General features: G+C 39.6%; 2 protein-coding genes across 3 annotated transcripts; both read right to left on the reverse strand.

The window, feature by feature from the left end:
- Nucleotides 1-22,514, reverse strand: LOC110069285 (large ribosomal subunit protein uL15m-like). 2 transcript variants are annotated; one of them, XM_089279869.1, is made up of 4 exons: nucleotides 22,379-22,514; nucleotides 16,147-16,304; nucleotides 15,156-15,312; nucleotides 1-341 (listed from the first exon to the last, which is right to left on the reverse strand). In XM_089279869.1, exons 1-4 carry the CDS (start codon nucleotides 22,475-22,477, stop codon nucleotides 135-137), a joined length of 621 nt encoding a protein of 206 aa, XP_089135995.1. In that variant the 5' UTR covers nucleotides 22,478-22,514; the 3' UTR covers nucleotides 1-134. The 2 variants fall into 2 exon arrangements, with proteins under 2 accessions (XP_089135995.1, XP_089135994.1); XM_089279868.1 differs by lacking the exon at nucleotides 1-341 and adding an exon at nucleotides 12,185-13,497.
- Nucleotides 9,242-12,124, reverse strand: LOC149097143 (E3 ubiquitin-protein ligase TRIM71-like). Its single transcript, XM_089279867.1, has one exon. The coding sequence runs from the start codon at nucleotides 12,122-12,124 to the stop codon at nucleotides 9,878-9,880; it is 2,247 nt and encodes a 748-aa protein (XP_089135993.1). The 3' UTR covers nucleotides 9,242-9,877.
- Nucleotides 22,515-23,526: the final 1,012 nt, after the last annotated feature.

A 23,526-nucleotide genomic window follows, 5' to 3' on the forward strand; every position in this document is an offset into this window, starting at 1 on the left:
TACTTAAACAGTGGCAAAGTATGCTAAGCACTAATCCACTTCATTTTTAAGCTTGTAAGTTTGTAGTCTGGCATTTTCAAGTTCAACAGGATCTGCCAAATAGCCTCTGTTTTCTACGCTTGTGTAATATTCCATTAACTTCCTGGGTGGACGAGCTCTTCTTGGGATCTTGCGCCCTTCAAACTTCTCAATGACTTCTCTGGTTTGAGTAAGAGGCGTAGACCCAGTTTGTTATAATAACCACAAGTGATTTTTCCACCCTGTCGTTCGATGGCTTTTATGGCTGTTTTCAACGCTATGCTAACTTCGATATCAAGTTTGGCCCGGAACCAAGTCGTACCCTGTTACGAAACATGTTCAATTTCAGGACACAGGCATGCTATTATTACTTTAAGGTAGCTATGTCACGGATGGCACACGTTAATACTAATAATAATATCTTTTTTGTTAATTTAAATTCACATCAAACTTAGATGGTAAACTGTTATTTTGAGGTTTTGAGTACACAGAAAAATATCTGGATTCATGGCAGCTAACGACAGCATGATTGGTCCCTAGAGCAACAGTGAGTTTTGTTTTCCAAAAATTCGCCTCAGAGAAGATTGAGGGTCATTTCCCCAAGGAACTAATAGTTCCAAGGCACATGGCCTGATACATGTATATTGTCACAAGATATTCGTAGTTCAATCTTCTAATGGGATTGGAGGAGTGAGATGGCTCATTAGTTATGACGCTAAACTCCAATTCCTGGAGTATGAATAGAGTAAAGGTGTGGCTCTTCTTCCCCCCCCCCCCCCCCCAGAAAAAAAAATGCCAGCTCATTCTAGGTACTCTTAGCATGTGTGACAGGATGTATGAGCAAATCCCAAGAAAGCAGGCACCGTATCTACTTTTGCGTGGAGAGAGGTTTGTGTCCAAACCTCCTGGCCCATCATGCCACTGCTTAAGCCATGGCCAAACAGTGTGCAACAGCGGGTTCGATTTCAAATCACAATAATGATTTCAGACCAAAATTGCACGCCACTCAGTTCAGTTGCCACTTTATTACATCCGTTTTAAAATTGCAGAATTTAATAGCCGAAATACAAGAACTACAAGATTTTGGTCAGTACCAAAATTTGCCAAACAATGGCTTTTTTCCTTTCATTTTACTGCAATGTGATTGGTTATTTTGAAAAAGCCTTGAAATCTGATTGTTTTGTTTTAGTATTCCATTCTCATTGGCCAGGAAGAAGATGCAGTTTACACTGTTGAGCAAAAAATAGACAGTCAAGTGTGATTTGTGAATAAATCACTCTGCTGATGAGAGCCAATCAGATTTCAAGGATAACCGGTGATTTCAAAATGGATGTACTAAAAACCGAAATCTCTCACTGTTCACAAATGGCTGACAGTCCTTACAGAAGCACCAGGACGACATAAAAAAGGACGCTGCTTAGACAGGTTTCAAAACTTTACAGTAAATTTTTAAAGGAAAAAAATAGAAATAGTTATCATTCAAATTTTATATAACTCCATACAACCTTCTGTAAAATGCTTCGGTCATTGGTGATAAAAAAATTATCCTTTTGAGCCGAAACATGCAGTACAGGTTAAACCAGGCTTGAAAAGAGTATAAGTTTCAGGACTCTGTTAAGCAAAAACATACTCGATATGGTACAATTTCCAGATGATTGTTGCAATGGCTGAAAAATTGTCCATGAGAAAACTGTCCTCTGAGTTGCGATTGACAGTGACTTCTCATTATGTGTGGTGAACTGTGAGTTTACAGTGGCATGCTCTGATATATGCTTATGATGCTTCTCTTTGATTGCTATCATCCCCAACAGACAAGTCTTTCAGGGATCGCAGTGATCGCAGTGATCCGGAAGATAGGGGTTGCAAAACAAAACAGGCAAAATAGAAAAGAAAAAGAAAAAATGAAAAGAAAAGAAACGAGCTATAAAAGATCATAAAAATGACTGAATCACTGACACAACTCATTTAAAACTAGACATGAAAAACATATAAACGAGATAATCGTTTTAGTGCAGAGAGATACAGCTAATTGAACCTAATAGTCAGTGCTTAGGTCTGTTGGGAGGGAATCAGGACCTAGACTTCGAGGATCTTTTCTGTTGAGGTAAGGACTTCGGAAAATATGACCGGGATCGGGATTAACCGATAGAAACCGTCGGGATTACGGGATTGAGGTAAAATTCCGGTCGGGATGGCGGGATTGAAGAACCCTATTGGGGACACTCTCTCACTACGAGAGCCAAGGAGGGACTTCCGACTTCCGACTTCCGACTTCTGACTTCTGAGTTCCTACTTCCAACTTCCGTCTTCCGACATCTGACTTCTGAGTTCCGACTTCCAAGTTTCGACTTCCGACTTCCGACTTCCGACTTCTGACTTCCGACTTCTGACTTCCGACTATCGACTTCCGACTTCTGACTTCTGAGTTCCGACTTCCGACTTCCGACTTCCGACTTCTGACTTCTGAGTTCCGACTTCCGACTTGCGACTTCCGATTTTCGACTTCCGACTTCCGACTTCCGACTTCTGACTTCTGACTTCCAACTTCCGACTTCCGACTTCCAGCTTTAAAATTTAAAGGACTGATTTTCGACGTACAAGTTATTTACCTGGAGATCGAGTCCATTTTAATCAAATCAGAATCGTATAGACTCTTATTCTTAGGCATCGTAGCTTGATTAAGAATGAGTTTGAATACAATGTTTATCACCGCTGTTTGTGTTATATTCTTAGCCAAATCAGACGTCAGGTTTCGGGTCAGATTTCAATATTTGTATTATTATGTCTCGGTAAGTTAGTGTTAACTTAGTTCGTATTTGGGGTCAAATTATTGCCTTAAACCAAACAATTCCAGCTGAAGTGAACACGAGATATCCGAAATTTATGCCCCTGAGCGAGATGATGAGCATCCCCGTCTCTTTCAAAAGGGAGTTCCTCTCCACCCCGAACACTATTTCTGAGGTAATGTAACGCAATACGCAGTTAAGAATTCATAATTCTGTTGTTTAAAAGAGCTCGGTCACGCGGTGAGACTATTCACTAAGCAATCGCTATTCACAAGAATAGACTATTCACTTTGAAATCATATCTGTCAAAATTCAATTGTTTTTCACTGCCACCCAATGAGAAACAGATCGCACAACGAGATATGTTGTTATTATTTACATCATAAGCCGACGGACCATTATATTCTTAAAAGGGGGAGGTGGGGATCGGAAGTCGGAAGTCGGAAGTCGGAAGTCGGAAAGCGGAAGTCGGAAGTCGGAAGTCCCTCCTCGGCTTTCGTAGATCAGGCTGCCTTGTAGGGTTCAATAAAGCCAGTTTGCAGCAGGGTTCGACCATTACGAAAGCCGAGGAGGGACTTCCGATTTCCGACCTCCGACTTCTGTGCTGCGACTTCGGACTTCTGAGTTCCGACTTCCGACTTCCGACTTCAGACATCCGACTTCCGACCCCCACCTCCCCCTTTTAAGAATATAATGGTCCGTCGGCTTATGATGTAAATAATAACAACATATCTCGTTGTGCGATCTGTTTCTCATTGGGTGGCAGTGAAAAACAATTGAATTTTGACAGATATGATTTCAAAGTGAATAGTCTTGTGAATAGTCTATTCTTATGAAGAGCGATTGCTTAGTGAATAGTCTCACCGCGTGACCGAGCTCTTTTAAACAACAGAATTATGAATTCTTAACTGCGTATTGCGTTACATTACCTCAGAAATAGTGTTCGGGGTGGAGAGGAACTCCTTTTTGAAAGAGACGGGGATGCTCATCATCTCGCTCAGGGGCATAAATTTCGGATATCTCGTGTTCACTTCAGCTGGAATTGTTTGGTTTAAGGCAATAATTTGACCCCAAATACGAACTAAGTTAACACTAACTTACCGAGACATAATAATACAAATATTGAAATCTGACCCGAAACCTGACGTCTGATTTGGCTAAGAATATAACACAAACAGCGGTGATAAACATTGTATTCAAACTCATTCTTAATCAAGCTACGATGCCTAAGAATAAGAGTCTACACGATTCTGATTTGATTAAAATGGACTCGATCTCCAGGTAAATAACTTGTACGTCGAAAATTAGTCCTTTAAATTTTAAAGTTTGAAGTAGGAAGTAGGAAGTCGGAAGTCGGAAGTCGGAACTCAGAAGTCAGAAGTCGGAAGTCGGAAGTCGGAAGTCGAAAATCGGAAGTCGGAAGTCGGAACTCAGAAGTCAGAGGTCGGAAGTCGGAAGTCGGAACTCAGAAGTCAGAAGTCGGAAGTCGATAGTCGGAAGTCGGAAGTCGGAAGTCGGGAGTCGGAAGTCGAAAGTTGGCAGCCGGAAGTCGGAAGTGCGAAGTCGGAAGTCGGAAGTTGGAAGTCGGAACTCAGAAGTCAGAAGTCGGAAGTCGGAAGTCGGAAGTGCGAAGTCGGAAGTCCTTCCTTGGCTTTCGTACTGATCACAGACGGGGGAATCTCAGTTCTCAGAGATTGAACAGTGAGTGCAATTGTCTCACAGCTGAGTGTAATGCTCTTTCGACTGAAAACACAGGAACTGTACAGTAAGTGCTTGCAAATCCAGTGTGTTTCTTTTTTTCCCTCTAGATCTATATAGAGGCGTAGAAAGAAATTTGAAGCCGTGCTGAGGAAGAGCTAAAAATTTCAGGCGAAGCCTGGCCACTTTTTTAGGTTCAAATTTGAAAAAAAAACGATAAAACACTGTCCTCTAATATACTATTGAGTGAACATTCAGCCTAAAATTTGATCGTTATGCCCAGGTTATTCCCGCGCAACCTTTCATGCAAATGTAAACAAAAGACGCAAAATATCTGAGTCAACGAACGGCGTCACCGACAGCAACAACAGCAACAAAACCTGTTGCTTAAGATTAAAACAAAAATATAAATATCTTCATCGACCACTCCCCAAATGGGGCTTTTCAGGGCCAATGGAAATAAATGATGAAACAAATGATGCAAATGAACGTGACGAGGTTAAAAATCTCAACTGACAAGAGGCAGACCAGTTGGCTATTTACAAACGCGGCCGAGGAGTTGAACTGAGGTCTACCGCGAAACAACACCAGCTTAGTAGTCAGGGCGGGACTTGAACCCACGACCTCCGGATTTCAAGTCCAGTGCCCTACCCACACTGTCACGCTGCCTTATTTTACCACAGAGTTAGAAATATAAAAGCGAAAAGCGTGAAAAGGAACTGGCTTGCAATGGTTAGTGGGCTTTTTTAGGCATTGAGAGATTACATACCTTATCACTTCAATCCCTCCTCCTTATTTCACTGGGAGTGTCTCCACTGAACACATGGTAAGTGCTTTAAAATTTGAGTTTGCGCAGGCGCGATGTTATCTCATGCAGTCCCTTAGTGCGTGGTGATGGATAGAATTCCAATCCAACTTCAACCAAAAAGCAAGTCTCGTTTAATTTTTGAATTTCAAATGATGTAAATCAAATGGTTAATTATGTACGCTAGTAGATGGCGCGTACAGTTGCTTTACATAAACGTTGCGTTATTCTAAAGAATGTTACAATAAGACAGCCCGTTCACACGACGCCGGAGAAATTTGAAAACACAGCTTTAGTTTTTCTTCGGTTAGGCCTTCCGTCTACACTAATCCGTCACAATAACGTAACGGAGGAATTTTAGAACGCCTGCTTTTTGTTTTCGTGTGGAAGAAAACTTTTTGAAAACGGTGCTTTTCGAAAACCATGGCTTCACGATAATCATGTGATTTCCCTGACCGGGCTTTCCTCAAACACAAATCCAATATGGTCAATGATTCTTGTATTTTCAAATTCCTCCGGCGTAGTGTGAACGTAAAACATTTGATGCCTCCGTTTTCAAGTTCCTCCGGCGAAGCATGAACGGGGCCTGACATGATTGTCACGAACTATCACTTGTCGAAAGTTGAAAACTGTACTGCCAAGACTCAGCAGATCCGACCGAAATTCACAAGTTTATTCAAAGATCACAATTTTCGTCTACCCTCTCGCTCTGAATGTGAAAAATCGCAAGCCAACGCGCAGCACTCACCCCGGGGGAGTCCCATATCTCGTCGTACCTTTTAGGGGTTACAAAGCGGTTTTGCTTCTTCTTAGGGTGTTCAGCCTCAAAAGCTCCACAGCGGGAGCTTTTACGGTATCTTTTAAGGTATTGCGCCAAAAAAAAAAAAAAAGAAAAGAAAGAAAGAAAGAAAGAAAGAAAAAATATATGACAGAAGGAGATAATGTGTTGTTTTGGAATTGGTACGTACGTCTTAGGGGTGAAACAAATTTCAAGCCACACCCACAAAACAGGATCTGGGTACCTCTTGGGGGTTCTTTTCAAAATTTCTGACGAGCACTCCTGTCCTCATGGGAATACCCCCCCCCCCCGGCACCCCCTGTAGCTTAGCGAAATTGGCCTACATCCCGATTATGACTCCTGCCTACAACTATTTCTATTTCCATTCACAGATCCGGCGCTCCTCACTGCTTTGTCGCTATGGTTTTGCGGCTAGTCAGTGACTTGGATAAAAAATTAAAGCCTGTTTGACTAGAGTGCCCAAAAGCGTCAATGTCACTGTTTGTAATAATTTATTGACTCATTGACTGATTGACTGACCGAGCGACTGACTGTCTGACTGACTGACTGTTCGACTGGCTTACTAAAACGCGACTTATTAATTAATTTACCATTGGGCATACATAGCAAAGAAGACAATTCTGGGAAAATCAGCTTGTCCCAATGCAGTCTCATTGACTACAATTGTCACTGCAATAATTTTAAGGATAAAATGCATGCGGAAAATGCCATTTTTATTCAAAAATTTTCGGATGACACTCTTCAAATGTTATGTTTTTTGCCCCCTGGAGTCTCCTTTTCCCTCCTGTATGGGCAATTTGGTTTCCTCTCCATTAAATTTGCCGATAGCCATTTATACATCTGGGTGGGGAAAGACAGTGTGAAAGTAAAGTACACAACACGATGATCCCGCTCAGGGCTCGAATCCGGAACACTTGATCCGGATTCCAGCGCGCTGACCATGAGGTCCTCAGTCTCAACGAAGGACGGTCCAACTTGTTCCCGGACATCTTAGAACGGACACGCAGCTCTGCTCCTGTAGTGTCTATTAAAGAGGTTCAAAGGTGCTTTCCAATGATGTAACATTTTTTGACGTCCATGGTTGTGTGACAAAAGTTTCCAGAGCCATGCAAAAGTCTGCGAGTCAATATTTTTGAAGATGAATTATCAGTTATCTATAAATATTTTGTGATTTCCGATTGGTCTTAACACATCAAGTGACCTAATCCACCGTTACATTTTATAAACCCCTCACCGCCGCACCCCCTATACAACAGAAAAAAGTAAAATAAAAACTAGGAAAAAAACTAACGCGAAAAAAAGTCCCCCAAATCTTACTGTAGACGTAAAATGCAATAAAATATTTGTCTCATTTAAAACGTCCAACTCTTGGTATTTGTTGTTTCGGTTGCACTTTTACTGCTTCAGAGATTTCTGTTGCTGATTTGATTGGGAGGCTCCGTATTACTTTTATGTTGGGGGTATTTTCTGTTGAAGGATAACAAAGGGTTACTGCTTCTCTGTCGATAGTCCAATAATTGTTTTTTAAACGGTGAAACAGTTTGGGAACTCGAAAAGTAGCCTCCCCATATAGAACTTTTTTGGGTGCCCTGCCCTCTCCTTTCTCCCTTAGGCGTCAAAGTAAAACCAAAAAAAATTGAAATGAGAGATCACAGTGAACGAGTGAGAAATGGAAAACAGATCTGACCAAGTTGGTAACGCGGCATCGGTGATAGGTTTTGTATCGAATTGGCGGAGGTTGAACGTGGAACCTGCTATTCAAACTGACCAATCAAGGGCCAGCAGTGGCATGCGGAGTGTAAGAATACATGATAATTACTGACCTGAAATGAATAAAGAAGATTGTGGACTTTGCATGTTCCGCGATTAACGGGATAATAATTTAAACGATTTTAGTGTAGTCGCTCGGCTCTCGATAGTGACTTCCGGTAAAATTTGGCCGCTACCGCTTAGTTAATACTCGAAAGATGCAAACATTTGACACAGTCGATTTATCTCTCACAGAATGACTTCTTGATATTCCTAGCCTTTGTTTGATGTCCAATAAATCCGTTTTAATGACTAAAAGTCGAGCTCGACCGTAAAGAAGTCCGTTGTGCTTACATTTTTTTTTTGCGTAAGCCAGGTTATATAGCACGTGGAAAGCATCTGTGCACGTAACACTGAAAAGCTGGTGTAAGTGTTAACCATATCACGTCCCTATCCATGATTAACTCAGAAACGTATTTGCATGCCTGCGAATGGGTATATTCAGGTGAAGTGGAGAGGTGGTTTGCGGTGCCTTCGCCGCTTAGTTACTATTAAATTGGCATTAATGCATGAGATTGACATGACATAGGAATGGAAAAAAGCGTAAGTAAGTGTGTGGTATTATAAGACGTGACATGCAAGTAAGTGAATATAGCTAGTGCGTGACATGAGTGTATGGTACTACAAAAACGTGACATAAGAGTAAGAAATAACAAGAGTAAGCGTGACATTTGTGAAGCCAGTCAAAACAATTATGAGGAAACAAATTGAATCGAAAGCACCATATTTTGGAAGTACATCGCTTACATGGTTCAAGTAAGCATCAGACTATAGGAAAGTACGCGGAGAGGAAGTGAATAAGAAGGTAAAAATTGAACGCTTTTTTACTGAAAATAATTCAGCTCAAATCCATTTTACAGTAGGAGCTCAGTTGAACCTCGATGCAATGAATTTCGTAGTTGTCCTTTATAAAGGGGGTTCGTTCTACTAGAGTTCTTTTCAACACATTTTACTGATAATTACCTAAAAGAATATAATCCAATTGAAATGTGAAACAACAGTAAAGCCATTAAAAATGCAAGCCATTGATAGGCGGGTCTATTTAATACCTCAAGCATTTCTGCTTTTCTATACTCCTCGTCGCTTTTGATTTTAAAGCTTGTTACTCACAAAAATTGTAATAAGTTCATATTGTATTAAAATTTTAAGGATGGAAGCTATAAAGTTCACGTTCAAGACTATATCGTTAGTTAAACCTGGGTTTCCTTTTTATATTGGGCTCGATATAAGGCGAAGAAATTCAGGAATCAAAATTATTCAACTAAGTTGTTGCACACCAAACCCCTACCACAATGCTATGTGTCATTATTAACTCTCACCAAAATGTTGAATAAAAATATTTATTATAAAACTTGTCTTATCAGACGTTACAAATGTGTATATAATAGCAGCTAAGTTGTCACGTAATCGGACAAATGTAATACAATGCATAAAACTGCAGTGTTTAATTACAGCAATACAAAATGTAAACTTCTTGTGGAAAAGGTAATTCAGAACAAACTACTATTTACAAGCTAATCTTTTAAGCTACCAATAACATTAACAATTTAATCTTTTAAGCTACATTGTACCTCGGTGACAAAATAATTCAAGATTTTTTAGTCCCCTAGCCTTTTTTTTTTGTAACTCAGTTTACTCTACATGTGAAACTAAAACTATGAAATGAAATCAACATTTCATTATATTTATCAACTGTATTTCTACTCAACGGAGAGGTTCTGGATGTAATTTAAAACGTAAATACCAACATTTTACTTCCTTAAGTTAATATTCAGACCCAAGTCTAACAAGATAATCAATTAAAACCAAACTTGTTTAATCAAGACTAATATTGCCTCTAGCAAGGCAATTAACATGGTCAGAAATATTCATTAAAACATGTTCTTAGTATCATCAAATGAAAGAAATCTGAATCATGACATAAGTTATTCATATTATCTCATAGGTGAGTATATATCATTTCTACTGAAAAATCTGGATTCGATTATTATCAGAATCAGTCACAACTATCCTACCATCACTGAGAACTGCTGTAGAGACTGGGCGATTAAACTCTCCTATACCGCTGCCTTTTGTTCCAAACTTTGTGATAAACTTTCCATTCAGTTCAAACACCTGAACTCTGTGATTCATTGCATCACAAACCATCAGGTGTCCTGCCTTGTTAATTGACAAGCAACAAGGTTCATTGAACTCCCCGCCCCCCTCTCCCTTCTTTCCAAATTTATACTGAAAATTGCCATCTCTATCGTGCACTTTGATACAATGGTTATTACTGTCTGACACTATAAGATATTTGTCATATTGGACACAGTGGATGGGAAAGGTAAAAGAGCCGTCCCCGCCAATTTTGTGCAAAAGCTGGCCGCTTTGAGAAAAGATCTTAACTAGTTTGTTACTTGAATCTGCAACAATAATATTTCCGTCACAGTCAACAGACAAGCCATGTGGATTCCTTAGCAGGTGATCAAGATTTCCTTTGCCACCAAATTGGTTCAGGTGCTCACCCTGCTCACTGAACAATTGAACGCGGTGGTTTAAACCTTGCACCACTAAAATACTCTCATTCTTTATATCAAAAGCTATCCCAGCAGGAAAGTTTAATTCTCCCTGTTTATCACCAAACCTACCAAACGATCTTAAGTAAGTTCCATCACTACTAAATACCTGAATTCTGTTGTTACCCTTATCAGTCACTGCAATTTCATTACGTTCATTCACTGCTACTCCCCAGGGATCCCGTAGCTTTCCAGGAGCTGAGCCTCGCTGTCCAAATGAAAAAACAGGTCTGAACTGCCTGGGTTTGACCTCCACAGCAAAGGGGCTGCCACGGACATATTCTTCATTCACCTTCACTGATAATTCAAATTGTCCAGTTTCTTTGGCAAGATAGCTGACTTTGTAGTTGCCATCTTTGTTATCTCGGACTCGTGCTTTAGTTGCACAAACATGGCTTTGATGATTTCTGATTTCCACTGTTACACAGTCACGCTCGTCATAATATTGTTCTGCTTCAGCATTTCTTGTTGTCAAAACAAACTCTGCTTCAAGACCGACAAACGCTTCATCGATTCCTTTTCCATCGGCAGTTGACAGATGCGGTCTAGTAAGAAAGCGTTTGAAGGAGCCAATGTTTTCAGCGTTTACATTCTCGAGAAAAGTTTGATTTTTCACGAAATCAAACACGAGAAAGTTTACCCCGTCACGACCGGTTGAGTTTTCTTGGCCAACTTCCTCCTGAAATATTTTGTTTAGAAGCTTGTTCGGCTGCATGATTTCGGCGCTGCCGCTTCGTTTCAGAAATGTTTCAGCTTTGTTCAGTGTTGCTTCGGACATTTCCACCTCATCTTCAATCTCGCTCTTTTTTGTTTCAAGACGTTGAAGGGATTTTTTCGCCTGGTTCTCAACTTCGTTAATGATCTCCTGCTTCTTCCCATCGATCACTTGAAATATTGTCTCGGCGAACTGCTCCACGCTTCTTTTCACGTTGGCGGCGTGTTCCTGAATTTTAGCACACTTTTCATCAAGTTTAGTGATTTCATTTTTCTTCACTTGCACTCTTTCTTTCTGAGATTCAATCGCAGATTTCACTTGTAACTTGCGTTCATTTACGGCTTCTTCCAAAAACATCTTGGCGTGACCTTCGTGATCTGTCAAGGCACAAGCGTTGCAAGCAGAAACTTCACAGATCTTACAAAAGAATTCCAGTTCTTTCTTTTCGTGTCCTGGCTTTCTACAGAACGCTGGTCTTTTTAACACTTCCTCTATGTCTTGATCTTGGAAGTCTTTAATCGCCAGCACCCGGTGTTCTTTATTAGCTCGTATTATGTTGTGCCCAGTGATACAATCGTCACACCAGAATGCACAACACTGGAAGCAGTACAAACTCTGGGAGCTCTTTTTGTCGCAGTTTCCACATTTGACTGCCGTAGTGTTACACTCTTTGATTGCCAACACATCTAGGAGACTGTTGATGCGAAAGTTGGTCGGCAGATCCTTCAGGTTTCCATTGCTAGGGACTCTACTCTCTCTTCTACATTCTGGGCAGGTTATGACATCATGGCGGCCACTCGTTCGTAGAATCCCGTTCAAGCAGTGAAGACAAAAACTGTGTAAACATGGCAGCTGTTTTGGATCTGTGAATGTGGTCATACACACAGAACAGGATACCTCTTCATGAAGACTGTTTAGCAAGGTTTTTATATCCATGATTGTAAGCCGAACACGAAATGGGTTGGGAATTGAAAACGCCTTAAAACAACAGTGAAGTCTTGTAACAGGATATGGCTTTTATTAACCTGATAATACTGAGCAATCACGAAGTGATATTAGATATATTCTGACCTCTTGTCTACTTTCGTGGAATAATTATAACAGAACGCCAAGGATTCTCAGAACTGTGATCGGCAAAGCTTGATCTACAAATTAAAGCTGTCAAGCAACTTGTCAATGTGGGTTGTTTTGGAAAAGGTTGTGAAATATTACAGGACATGTCGAAATTATTTTGTGTTCCGCATAGTTCGTAATCGCTCTCTTACTTAGCTGACTTTATTTCAGTCCATAAATTGCAAAAGATACCTTAGGGTTGTTTAACACACTTATCAGATTTTGAACTGACGATCAAGGACCTTTGTAGTACGCGATTTAGTTCATATGTAAATATTTAAGACAACGCTAAGGAAATATATATAGAGACGAGTTTACACACCGCGACGAGCTCGTACTAGAGAACCGATACGTTGCGTAATGAAAAAACATCCCAAAAGAAGCTACTAAGCTTAATGGTTATTAGCCGCGAAAGAACGGACGCTCGAAAGTAACGACTTTCGGGGAAACAATGGAGAATAATACGAGAAACACATACAAATCCGGACACTTTATCACACTATTCACATGTAATTAAATTCATTAATCACACCAGCTTGCCTAAATACTTCTTCCCTTTATAATTCTAAAAATTGTAAGAAAAACAATTCTTATAATAAATATAATGAACCTTGCACCACCGACACATGATGGCATTTAAGACTGTGTGACACTTCCTGTACAGAATGAGTATTACAAGTTTACAACGCATGGAAAACTGAACATTCTAGCAAAACGCAACCTCCCTACCACCCCACCCCCAAACTTAATTCTTTAAACCAAAGAATTTGCGGTCGAAAGAGAGGAAAACGCTAACTTTTTGGACAAAACTGCACAATTTTCTTTAATAACTTTTAATCACTTTCGAGTAATCGACCAAACAGCACTACTGAAACAGTAGCAATGTATGTTAAGCACTAATCCACTTCATTTTCAAGCTTGTAAGTTTGTAGTCTGGCATTTTCAAGTTCAACAGGATCTGCCAAATAGCCTCTGTTTTCTACGCTTGTGTAATATTCCATTAACTTCCTGGGTGGGCGAGCTCTTCTTGGGATCCTGCGCCCTTCAAACTTCTCTGGTTTGAGTAAGAGGCGTAGACCCAGTTTGTTATAATAACCACAAGTGATTTTTCCACCCTGTCGCTCGATGGCTTTTATGGCTGTTTTCGACGCTCTGCTAACTTCGATATCAAGTTTGGCCTGGAACCAAGTCATACCCTGTCACGCAACATGTTCAGTTTCAGTAAACAGGCAAGCTATCATTAATTTAAGGTAGCCATGTCACGGATGGCACACGTTAATATTTTTTTGGTTTTTGGTAATTACAATCCATCTCGAGCTCACATGGTAAACTGTTATGTGGAGATTTTGAGTACACAGAAAAATGTATTGATTGATGGTAGCAAAGGACAGCATGATTGGCCCCTACAGCAACAGTGAGTTTCGTTTTCCAATAATTCCCCTCAGAGAAAATTGAGGGTCATTTACCCAAAGAACTAATAGTTTCAAGGCATGTGGCATGATACATGTATATTGTCACAAGATATTCGCAGTTCAGCCTTCTAATGGAACTGGAGGAGTGAGATGGCTCGTGACACTAAACTCCAATTCCTGGATATGAAAACTTAAAGAGTAAAGGTGTGGCTCTTCCTCCCCCCCCCCCCCCCCCCTTCCCCTCCCCAGAAAAAAAAAAGTCAGTCCATTGTAGGTACCCTTAGCATGTGTGACAGGAAGAATGAGCAAATCCCAAGAAAGCAGTCACCGTATCTACTTTTGCGTGGAGAGAGGTTTGTGTTCAAACCCCCTGGCCCATCATGCCACTGCTTAAGCCGGCCATGGCCAAACGGACTTGCAAGTCGCAAGTAGCCGCAAGTTGAACTTGGGTGGAGACTTGCGCTGTTTGGCAAACATTAATGGACTCTCAAGTGTACTCGCAAGTACACGCAAGAAAAACATTTCAAGGCTACATGCCTGTATTTCATTGGCTAATAGGTTGCTTTAACAGAGAATGGACGTCACTCAACTTGTGTTGACTTGGGTTGGATGGCCAAACGGCGAAAAACTTTCGTTGACTTGCATTCAAATTCCATCTCGACCAAACTGAGCGCAAGTCATTGCAAATAAACGCAAGAGCAAGGCCTGGCCAAATGGAACCGCAAGTAGACCCAAGTTTTCAAATAGCGTCTACTTGCGAATCCGTTTGGCCAGGGCTTTATATCCTATTTTTGTAACCAGTATAGAGGGACTAGAAAAATTTGTACTCCCCCTGGATACAATATTAATCCAATACAAGGTTACCTCCCAGCAGTCATTAGCAGTACCCATTTTTACTTAAGGTAGAGAGATGCACTGTCAGAGAAAATTCTCTTGCCCAAGAACACCACACAATGACCCCAGGCAGGGTATAAAACTGGGTCTTCTCAATCTGGGGTACAACTTAACAAATTCTCAAATTGTCTGTTCTCGCCTGTTGCCGCATGGCATAAATTAGAAATTCACGAGTCTGTCCACATACTGACAATGAAAATTAGCCAATGAGCTTGCGAGAATTTCTGCAGTTATTGTAAAAATATGATTGTACCACTGCTCTTAGCACTAGTAAACAGTCATACAGGAGGGTAGCAAAGGGGTTTATGCATAATGTTATTATACATGATGAGGGCAAAAATAAGTCCATGGTGAACGAAAAGTAACTAAAAGACAAACGGGATTTGTGAATTTGTAATAAATTTATCATGAAAAGTATATGGGACACACAAAGTTTGTTAAAAGTTGTGCTTGAAACAGAAACTTGGCAAACCCTTCCCTCGTACCTTGTGACCCTCATACCTGGGTTTTGTGAAACTCATTGTAATGAAAAAAGATGAAGAGCTTACCCCTCCTAATAACGTAACACCATCCTTTATTCTCCCAGCGATTGCTCCAGATCTCCAAAGGTGAAACATCGTGATTGGTTCTTTGGGATTAATGCGTCCACTGTCTACAAAGAACTGCAGCCGGTTTAAGTTTAAAGGTGAATAGATCTTCTTGTACCTGTAGGTTTTTGAAAGCAAAACACATTCTAAGTGTAATAAGGGTGATAATTTATGATTGAACTTGGTGAACTTGATATCTGACTCATTCAGTGCCTTCATGGGTGACGTCTACAGGTAATAACGGTATACCTGTCAACTCTCACATCTCAGGAGTGAGATCTCGAGCCAGCAGGTTGAAAACGTCAATCTCATGCTTGCTCATGTCCACAAACCAATAATTGGAATTCATTTCTTGCACCTAGCTAAAGAATCTTATAGAGCTATTACAATCTTATTTAAATAACACAATTTCGACAAAAACTGTGTAGAGTCGAACCAACGTAAGAAAAAAAAAGGACATGAAAATAATGGTCCACTTCTTTAAATTCTCAAGGGAAAAGTAATGGCAATGGGATTGTTTAACAAAACAGGAAATGTTCAAAACATCTGAAGTCAGAAATCTTCAGAATGTCTTCAGATATCTGCAATTATGGTTGGGTTTTCTTTGAAAATCATGGCAGTCCCACAATAGAAACCTGAAGCCAGTGAACCAGAAAGGTTGGTAAATATGCATACATGTACTTGTGACAAAATCCCCAGACGGTCATTTCCAATTTTATACAGGTCTAAAGTCTATTCCAAAACGAGTCCTACTTCAGAACCCATCTAATGAAAAGTAAATAACTCTTACTCATATTTTGATCATTTTTAGGTAAGTCAAAACTAATGGCTTACTAAATATTATAGAACATGTTTTGAATCAGGGGCAAATAGCAACATGGAAATCACCTATTATTTGCAATTTTCCCAACAAACTTGCACTAAAAAAAAATGACTTTAAGATCGTACTTACACATTTTTAAAACCATGCTTAGGAACCCGAATATAGAACGGTGTATTTCCTCCTTCAAATCCAAGCCTGGGTTTTGTGTCTCTTTGACCCTGTCCTTTATGACCACGCCCAGAAGTTTTTCCCCGTCCAGATCCTCTACCTCGACCTTTACGGTGTTCCTTTTGAATAAAATGAAGAAAAAGTTTCTAATTGTCATGAGAATGCCCTAGTACCTGTGGCAACTTTGAGGGAAACACTTGATGTAAACAATACATTTTCTACTGTGAAATATCAAATTTGCATATCTATGTGGATGGAAGTGGTTGGTAAGAAATAAGATGGGCTAAAAAAAAGTTTTCGCAGATTTTAATTTCAGCGCATAAATTCCTGTAGTAGTATTTGGCAGTAAATGTACTTACTTGAGGCGTTTTGATTTTGTCCCACAAGACAATGTAAACTAAACAGTTGATAGTTTAGAAAAGGAATTGTTTCATAAATTTAATAAAATAATATGGAAGGGGAATTTCTGCTTTGAAAAATTCTGTGCTGATTTATTGGCTTCAAAACATGTAGCCAAGCCATTAATGTAACTAAGGTAAACAAACTGATATGAACAGCTGCTAAATGACAAACAAACTTGATCCAAGAAGGTGAAAATGCTTGAAAGTGCCAAAAGCAACTCAATGCAACATGACTTGCATGACTTGACACAACTCAATTCTTGGCTATGATCAATTAATAAAGATCATTATCTGCTACATACAATCTTAGTTGCATGATTCAGTTGTTAGTACATGTACATGCCAATTTAAATGGATGGAGGACTACTATGGTTACAATAATTATTAAGCACATTGTTGGTTCTTTATCAAAAAAACATCCATCAGATCTGAGATATCTCAATATTTTTGTCTGTCAGACATACCAGTAATAGTGAATACGAAAATGCACTTAAAGATCATTTTACAGAACAAGGGTTAACTTTGTTAATGCATTACCTCTGTGTAGGGTGGGTGAGAGATCACATGAACTCCACAGTGGGGTTCTAAAGCAAATGGCCCTTTGAGAAGACTAAAAAATTACCTCGTTCCGATTCCCTGAAGTTTTTTGGCCCACATTGCATTTCATTATTTGCATATTCTAGGTAGATACCAATAAAGAACCTTTTTTTTTTATGCAACATCTCAAAACAAACAGGGTGACATATATCACATATATGGTAAATTTCTATTCTTCATACAAACATATATCTTTTAATGGTTTGAAATGGTAAGGAATAAACATCAAGGAGATTCCACTGATGAAATGGAGGGTAACAATGGCTTAGAAAAAAAGATATCATCCTTTAGGTTCATGACACAGGCTTCCAGTCACAGGAAGCTCTGGAATCAAAGGTGTCCATGAATAAAACAAAACCACACTACGGACAAGTTTTAAATAGACTTTTACATCTACAATATGGAAATATCACTACTTCAACCGAAGCTAAAGTTGTCACTTACTGCATTAATAACATTCTTGTCTAGAGGCATTGTTTTGGTCTTTTAACCTTTTGTGTTTCCAAATTCCCAGAAATGTAGAGTGACAAGAATACAAATTTAATTAGAACAAATATAATTTTTGAGAAGACTTTTTGAATATATCAAAGTAATACTTTTATGAACATGATCTTTACAATGTCAAGTCAAGGGTAGAATGAAGGTAAAATGGGTGATCTCTCGGATTTCAATTTTTTTTTTTAGGGTGGCATCTCGGTTACAGAGGGTCCCCAATGGGTTTTTTGCAATCTGGGATTAGGCTTATATGAAGGCCGGGGTTCAGGATTTTTAAGGAAAAGGAGGACGAGATTCGGGATTGTAATTATGACTGGGACACAGGATTAGCAATTTTACAAGGTACACTGTATGAATTGTGAATTGTGACTTTCAAGAGACCAAAACTCAGGAATTCCGCAAACAAAAATGTACAAAGAAAATCAAGCTGCCCTCTTAGTTACGTCAGAGTTAGCCGAACAATGACCTAGTCAACTTGTAACACAACTTTACATGTACATCCACTTTTTCCACAATTCAATACTCTGACACATACTCTTAAGTACATGTACGCATCAGACCGTTAAAAATGGTAATTGAACTGAGTAGAGTGCAATTTGGTCTGAAATCATACGTGTGATTTCAAAGTCAAACAAGCATACAGCATAAATTCAATTTGAAATCACAGATTTGTATGATTTCAGACCAAAATTGCACTCCACTGAGTTCAGTTTGCACTTTATTACATGCGTTTTAAAATTGCACAATTTCTAGCCAAAATACAAGAACTAAAAGATTTTGGTCAATACCAAAATTTGCCAAACAATGACTTTTTTCTTTCATTTTCCTGCAATGTGATTGGTTAGTTTGAAAAAGCCTCGAAATCTGATTGTTTTTTTTTTTAGTATTCCATTCTCATTGGCCAATTTGCTCGAATTTGATATCCATACAGACTTTAATTTTATAAAACTCCTTCTCCTTCTCTAGTACACTTTGGCCACTGGTGATTAATGTAATCATTTTGAGCAGAAACATGCAGTACAGGTTACACCAGGCTCGAAAAGAGTACAAGTTTCAGTACTCTGTTAAGCAAAAACATACTCGATATTGTACAATTTCCAGATGACTGTTCCAATGGCTGAAAAATTGTCAGTGAGAAAACTGTCCTCTGAGTTGTGATTGAGGGTGACTTCCCATTATGTGTGACCTGTGAGTTTACCGTGGCATGCTGTGATATATGCTTGTGATGCTCTTCTTTGATTGCTATCATCCCCAAAAGACAAGTTTTTTCAGGGATTGCAGTGATCCGGAAGGTAGGCGTTGCAAAACAAAAGGGGCAAAACAGAAAATAGGTAAAAAATGAAAAGAAAAGAAAAGAGCTATTAAAGATCCTAAAATGACCTTTCTCACCGACACAACTAATAGATCGTTTTCATGTGACGTCATCACTTTCTAAAATCCAAAACTAAAGAGGCACCAAAGTTTTTATCCTAATCAGGCACAAGAGGCGGTACATTTATATCTGTTTACAATTTTACAGCTCAATAGTGTGCTTCGTTTAGAATCCAGAGCATTTTGAATTTCAGGGTAATGGAGGTGCGTGACACAAGGCTATGATCGAGTTTGTCGAAAAATATATATACTTATACCATGATTTTGAGCCTTTTAGGAGTTAGAGCATTAGGAAAAGTGCTTATGTAAATGCTTGTTTGATCAGTCCTGATAATCAGTTGTCTAGATAGCCAAAGTAAGTTCCAGATGTTTACACTATTTCCGGCCGCCCTATTGGTGTACCACGGAGATACACCAACATACTGGGCTCTGTAAATATCTGTGAAACATTTCAACGAATATCTGAAGTTTGGGGAAATGCACAGGCCTAAAACTTGGAGAAGTGGCTTATTTAGTTATCTTCTATAACATCATAATTTCATAGCTTTTTCCAATGAATGGTTTTCGATTTATTTTTTTATTGCGTGACAGTGAAAACGATCTATTTAAAACTAGACATGAAAAACAAGTGAACAAGACTATCGTTTTAGTGAAGAGAAATACAGCCAACTGAACCTAACAGTCAGTGCTTAGGTCTGTTGGGAGGGAATCAGGACCTAGACTTCAAGTATCTTTTCTGCTGAGGTGAAGACTTGGGAAAATATGACTGGGATCCGGATCAGCCGATAGAAGCCGTCGGGATTACAGGATCATGGGAAAATTCCCGTCGGGACAGCGGGATTGAAGAACCCTATTGGGGACACTCTGTCAGAGTCCTGCTGCAGAACGGCGTTGGTAATGCTACCTGACAAATAGGGGCATCTGACATACAGGGGCGTCTGACATATAGGGGTGCTATAGCAAAATACCAAAAGTTTATGATTACATTGTACCTCTGCACGTTTAATCACGTTTAATGTGTCGCACTACTAAAAAAAGGGTTATTAAAATGACAGCTTTTGATTTCTAGCAACTATTAGGGAAAGGAAAAGACTAATAATAAATTGGTTCGCTGAGTTGAGGTTCAAAGAATGGAGGTGTCGAGAAATCTAGATCCACTGTAACGAAGGCTTTCTTTGTCAAAATTTTATAACTTTCAATATGAGTAATTCGGAATATTTTTCAGGATTTCATAATTCTTAAGAGATTGATAAATGGTTGAAGTCTCCTACATGTATTGCAACCCAAGTTCAGTTAACTTTAATTTGAAAAGGGCGATCTGTTTCTGAAATTGTCACAGAATTGTTACAAACAACTTACGCCATGCGCGGATCTGGGCTGTTATGTTTTCAAATTGGCAAATTCATGGATGCTTCATGTTTTCAAAATTGATTAATCTATCGCATAGTCTCCTTCGCAGCTGTTATTGCAAAGGAATCTACATCGTCTCTATCACAGGAAAAATACAATAGATCCTTTCCAATGTCACACAATAAAAAATAAATGAAACACCATACAGTACTTGTGGATAAAGAAGATCAGTATTTTTCCTAGGGTTAGGTCTTTGCATTTGCCCAAACTTAAGACATTTGTATAAATGTTTTGCAGAAATTTACAGAGCTCACAGTATGGAAACGCTGTGTTGGATTACCTTCGTGGTCAACTGATTGTCTCAGTTTCAAATGTAATATGGGTGAGCACTAGCTAAATACAGTAGCTGGAAGGTGTGTGTGATATAAATGAGAGACTTTTCACATAAAAGCATCGCGGCTGCATACAAGAATGTCCGTTGGTGGGAATGACTCAATACAGAGTTTGTATGGGTGTTCAAACAGGGTTTTGTGAGGGCAGTAGTAAGAAGAGCTGTCCGCTAACGAGAGTGTTCAACTTCAAAAGATAATGAATGGCAACAGCATACATTTGTAGAAAGAAACTAGGATGTACTATCAACTCTTAAAAACTGACATCCCTAATGTCTCACGCTCCTATTTGCCAGATGCCCCTATATGTCAGACGTCCCTACTGTATATGTCAGATGCCCCTATTTGTCAGATGCCCCAATTTGTCAGATGCCCCTATTTGTCAGATACCCCTATATGTCAGATGCCCCTATTTGTCAGATGCCCCTATTTGTCAGATGTTCCAATATGTCAGGTCATCCAAAGGTAATCCAACATGGAGTTTCCATACTGTGGGCACTGTAAATTTCTGCGAAACATTTACACAAATGTCTTAAGTTTGGGAACACGCAAAGACCTAACCCTAGGAAAAATAATGATTTTCTTTGTGTTTCTTGACTTTATCCACTGTATGGCGTTTTATTTATTTTTTTATTGCTTGACATTGAAAACGATCTATTCTATTTTTCCCATGATTGATACAACATAGATTCCTTCGCAATAACGGCTGCGAAGGAGACTACCCGATAGATTAATCAATTTTGAAAACATGAAGCATCCATGAATTCGCCAAAACATAACAGCCCAGATCCGTGTGTGGCGTAAGTTGTTTGTAACAATTCTGTGACAATTTCAGAAACAGATCGCCCTTTTCAAATTAAAGTTTACTGAACTTGAGTCGCAATACATGTAGGAGACTTCAGCCATTTATGAATCTCTTAAGAATTATGAAATCCTGAAAAGTACTCAGAATTATTCATATTGAAACTTATAAAATTTTGACAAAGAAAGCCTTTGTTACAGTGGATCTAGATTTCTCGACACCTCCATTCTTTGAACCTCAGCTCAGCGAACCAATTTATTATTAGTCTTTTCCTTCCCCTGTAGTCGCTAGAAGTCAAAAGCTGTAATTTTAACACTTTTTTTTTTCTAATAAGTCCTAAGCTGTCATTTTAAACCATTTATTAGCAGTGTCACACATTAACCATGCAGAGGTAATCATAAACTTTTGGCATTTTGATATAGCGCCCCTATATGTCAGACGCCCCTATATGTCCTGAAGACGCCCCTATTTGTCAGGTAGAGTTACCAATCTTAGTGCTGCTGCGAGCTTAAAGCTTTTCGCAACTTTTTTCTTGCAACGGTACAAGTGGCATAAAGCAGATGCTTGGTGTAAAGAGGGCTTACGCAGAAAGTGTTCCCATTCATTCCCACAGAAGATCTATACTGAAACCACGCAGATCTGGAGCAAGGTTTGTTCATGGATGTTAGCATTCAGTAACGCTGCAGCTTATATTTGTACACTAATCACTGTACAAATAACTCTAAAATCCTCTAAATTTTAAATGATTTGTGAAAAAGTTAAACTTCAGGGGATTGAAAAACACCTACCGGTTTAAAAGCCTCCGGCAAATCTCTGATGTTATTCAAAGCAACGCGAGGAAATTGCCTCAAAGCAGTAAGGTTTTTTCTGATGTGACACGCCGCCATGTTGGTTCCTCTGATTCTGGTTTGGTCCCAGGTTTCTTTCGTTCACTGGACGTCGTGTTTGGGAGAAAGACTTGGGTCCAGTTTTCGCGCGTCAGGCTAAAATTTCCCAGTAAGCACCCTTCACGTAAGAACCATTATTAAAATCTCAATACTGTACTGTGAATGATGATTCATGGACTAGAAAGTTCGGGTGACACTCTTCAAGTGTTATGTCTTTTGTCACCCTTTCTTTTCCTGTGGAAAACTAAAAGAGTTTCTGTATCAAGTCTCAGTTTCTTGCCAACTTGCTCTAGACCCACCAGTTCTATGTTCGCGGGTACGCCGTGAACTAGCATAACGTACGCTTGCATCATAGTTAGTAGAAGGAACAAAGCAAAGCCTTTCACTGATTCAGTTGACCGTCAATGCAAACACTGTGCGGACGGCTACCGTCTGGTCTGTGGTTCCTTCGTGTGTACGTGGCATCCTGTACGATGGAGTCAACTCCAAGCATTAGAACCCATGAGCTACAAGTCAACATTTACGCAAGTTCCTAAGAGTTGACAGCTGTGGAAGTGTGGTTAAGATGCTATCGTAGGGCGAGTTACCATCTGTGGCCCCTTTCTTGTTTGTTTGTTTGTTTGCCTTTTTCCAGTTTCGCAAACAGCCGACGAGACTTGCCTGGAAGGTTTAGGCTTCATGATGAAAATTACAGAGGCGATGACCAAATCATGCCAGTAGCGCTAGCTGATCTTCTGGTCTACTTCAGTACCCCCGATCGAACTGCTGGAGAACGAGAGCGGCTCGACTTCCAAAGGACAAAAATTGAAGAAAATTCAAAGTATCTATGGTCTAACCCTGCTGCAAACTGGCTTCATTGTACCCTACAAGGCAGCCTGATCGGAGACGGGGGAATCTCAGTTCTTAGAGATTGAACAGTGAGTGCAGTTGTCTCACGGCTGAGTGTAATGCTCTTTCGGCTGAAAACACAGAAGCTGTACAGTGAGTGCTTGCAAATTCAGTGTGTTTCCTTTTTCCCTATAGATACATATGTAGACGCGAAGAAAGAA

The sequence above is a fragment of the Orbicella faveolata genome, unplaced genomic scaffold (genome assembly GCF_042242905.1).
Source record: "Orbicella faveolata isolate gen_17 unplaced genomic scaffold, um_ofav_v1 contig_47, whole genome shotgun sequence".
NCBI lineage: Eukaryota > Metazoa > Cnidaria > Anthozoa > Scleractinia > Merulinidae > Orbicella > Orbicella faveolata.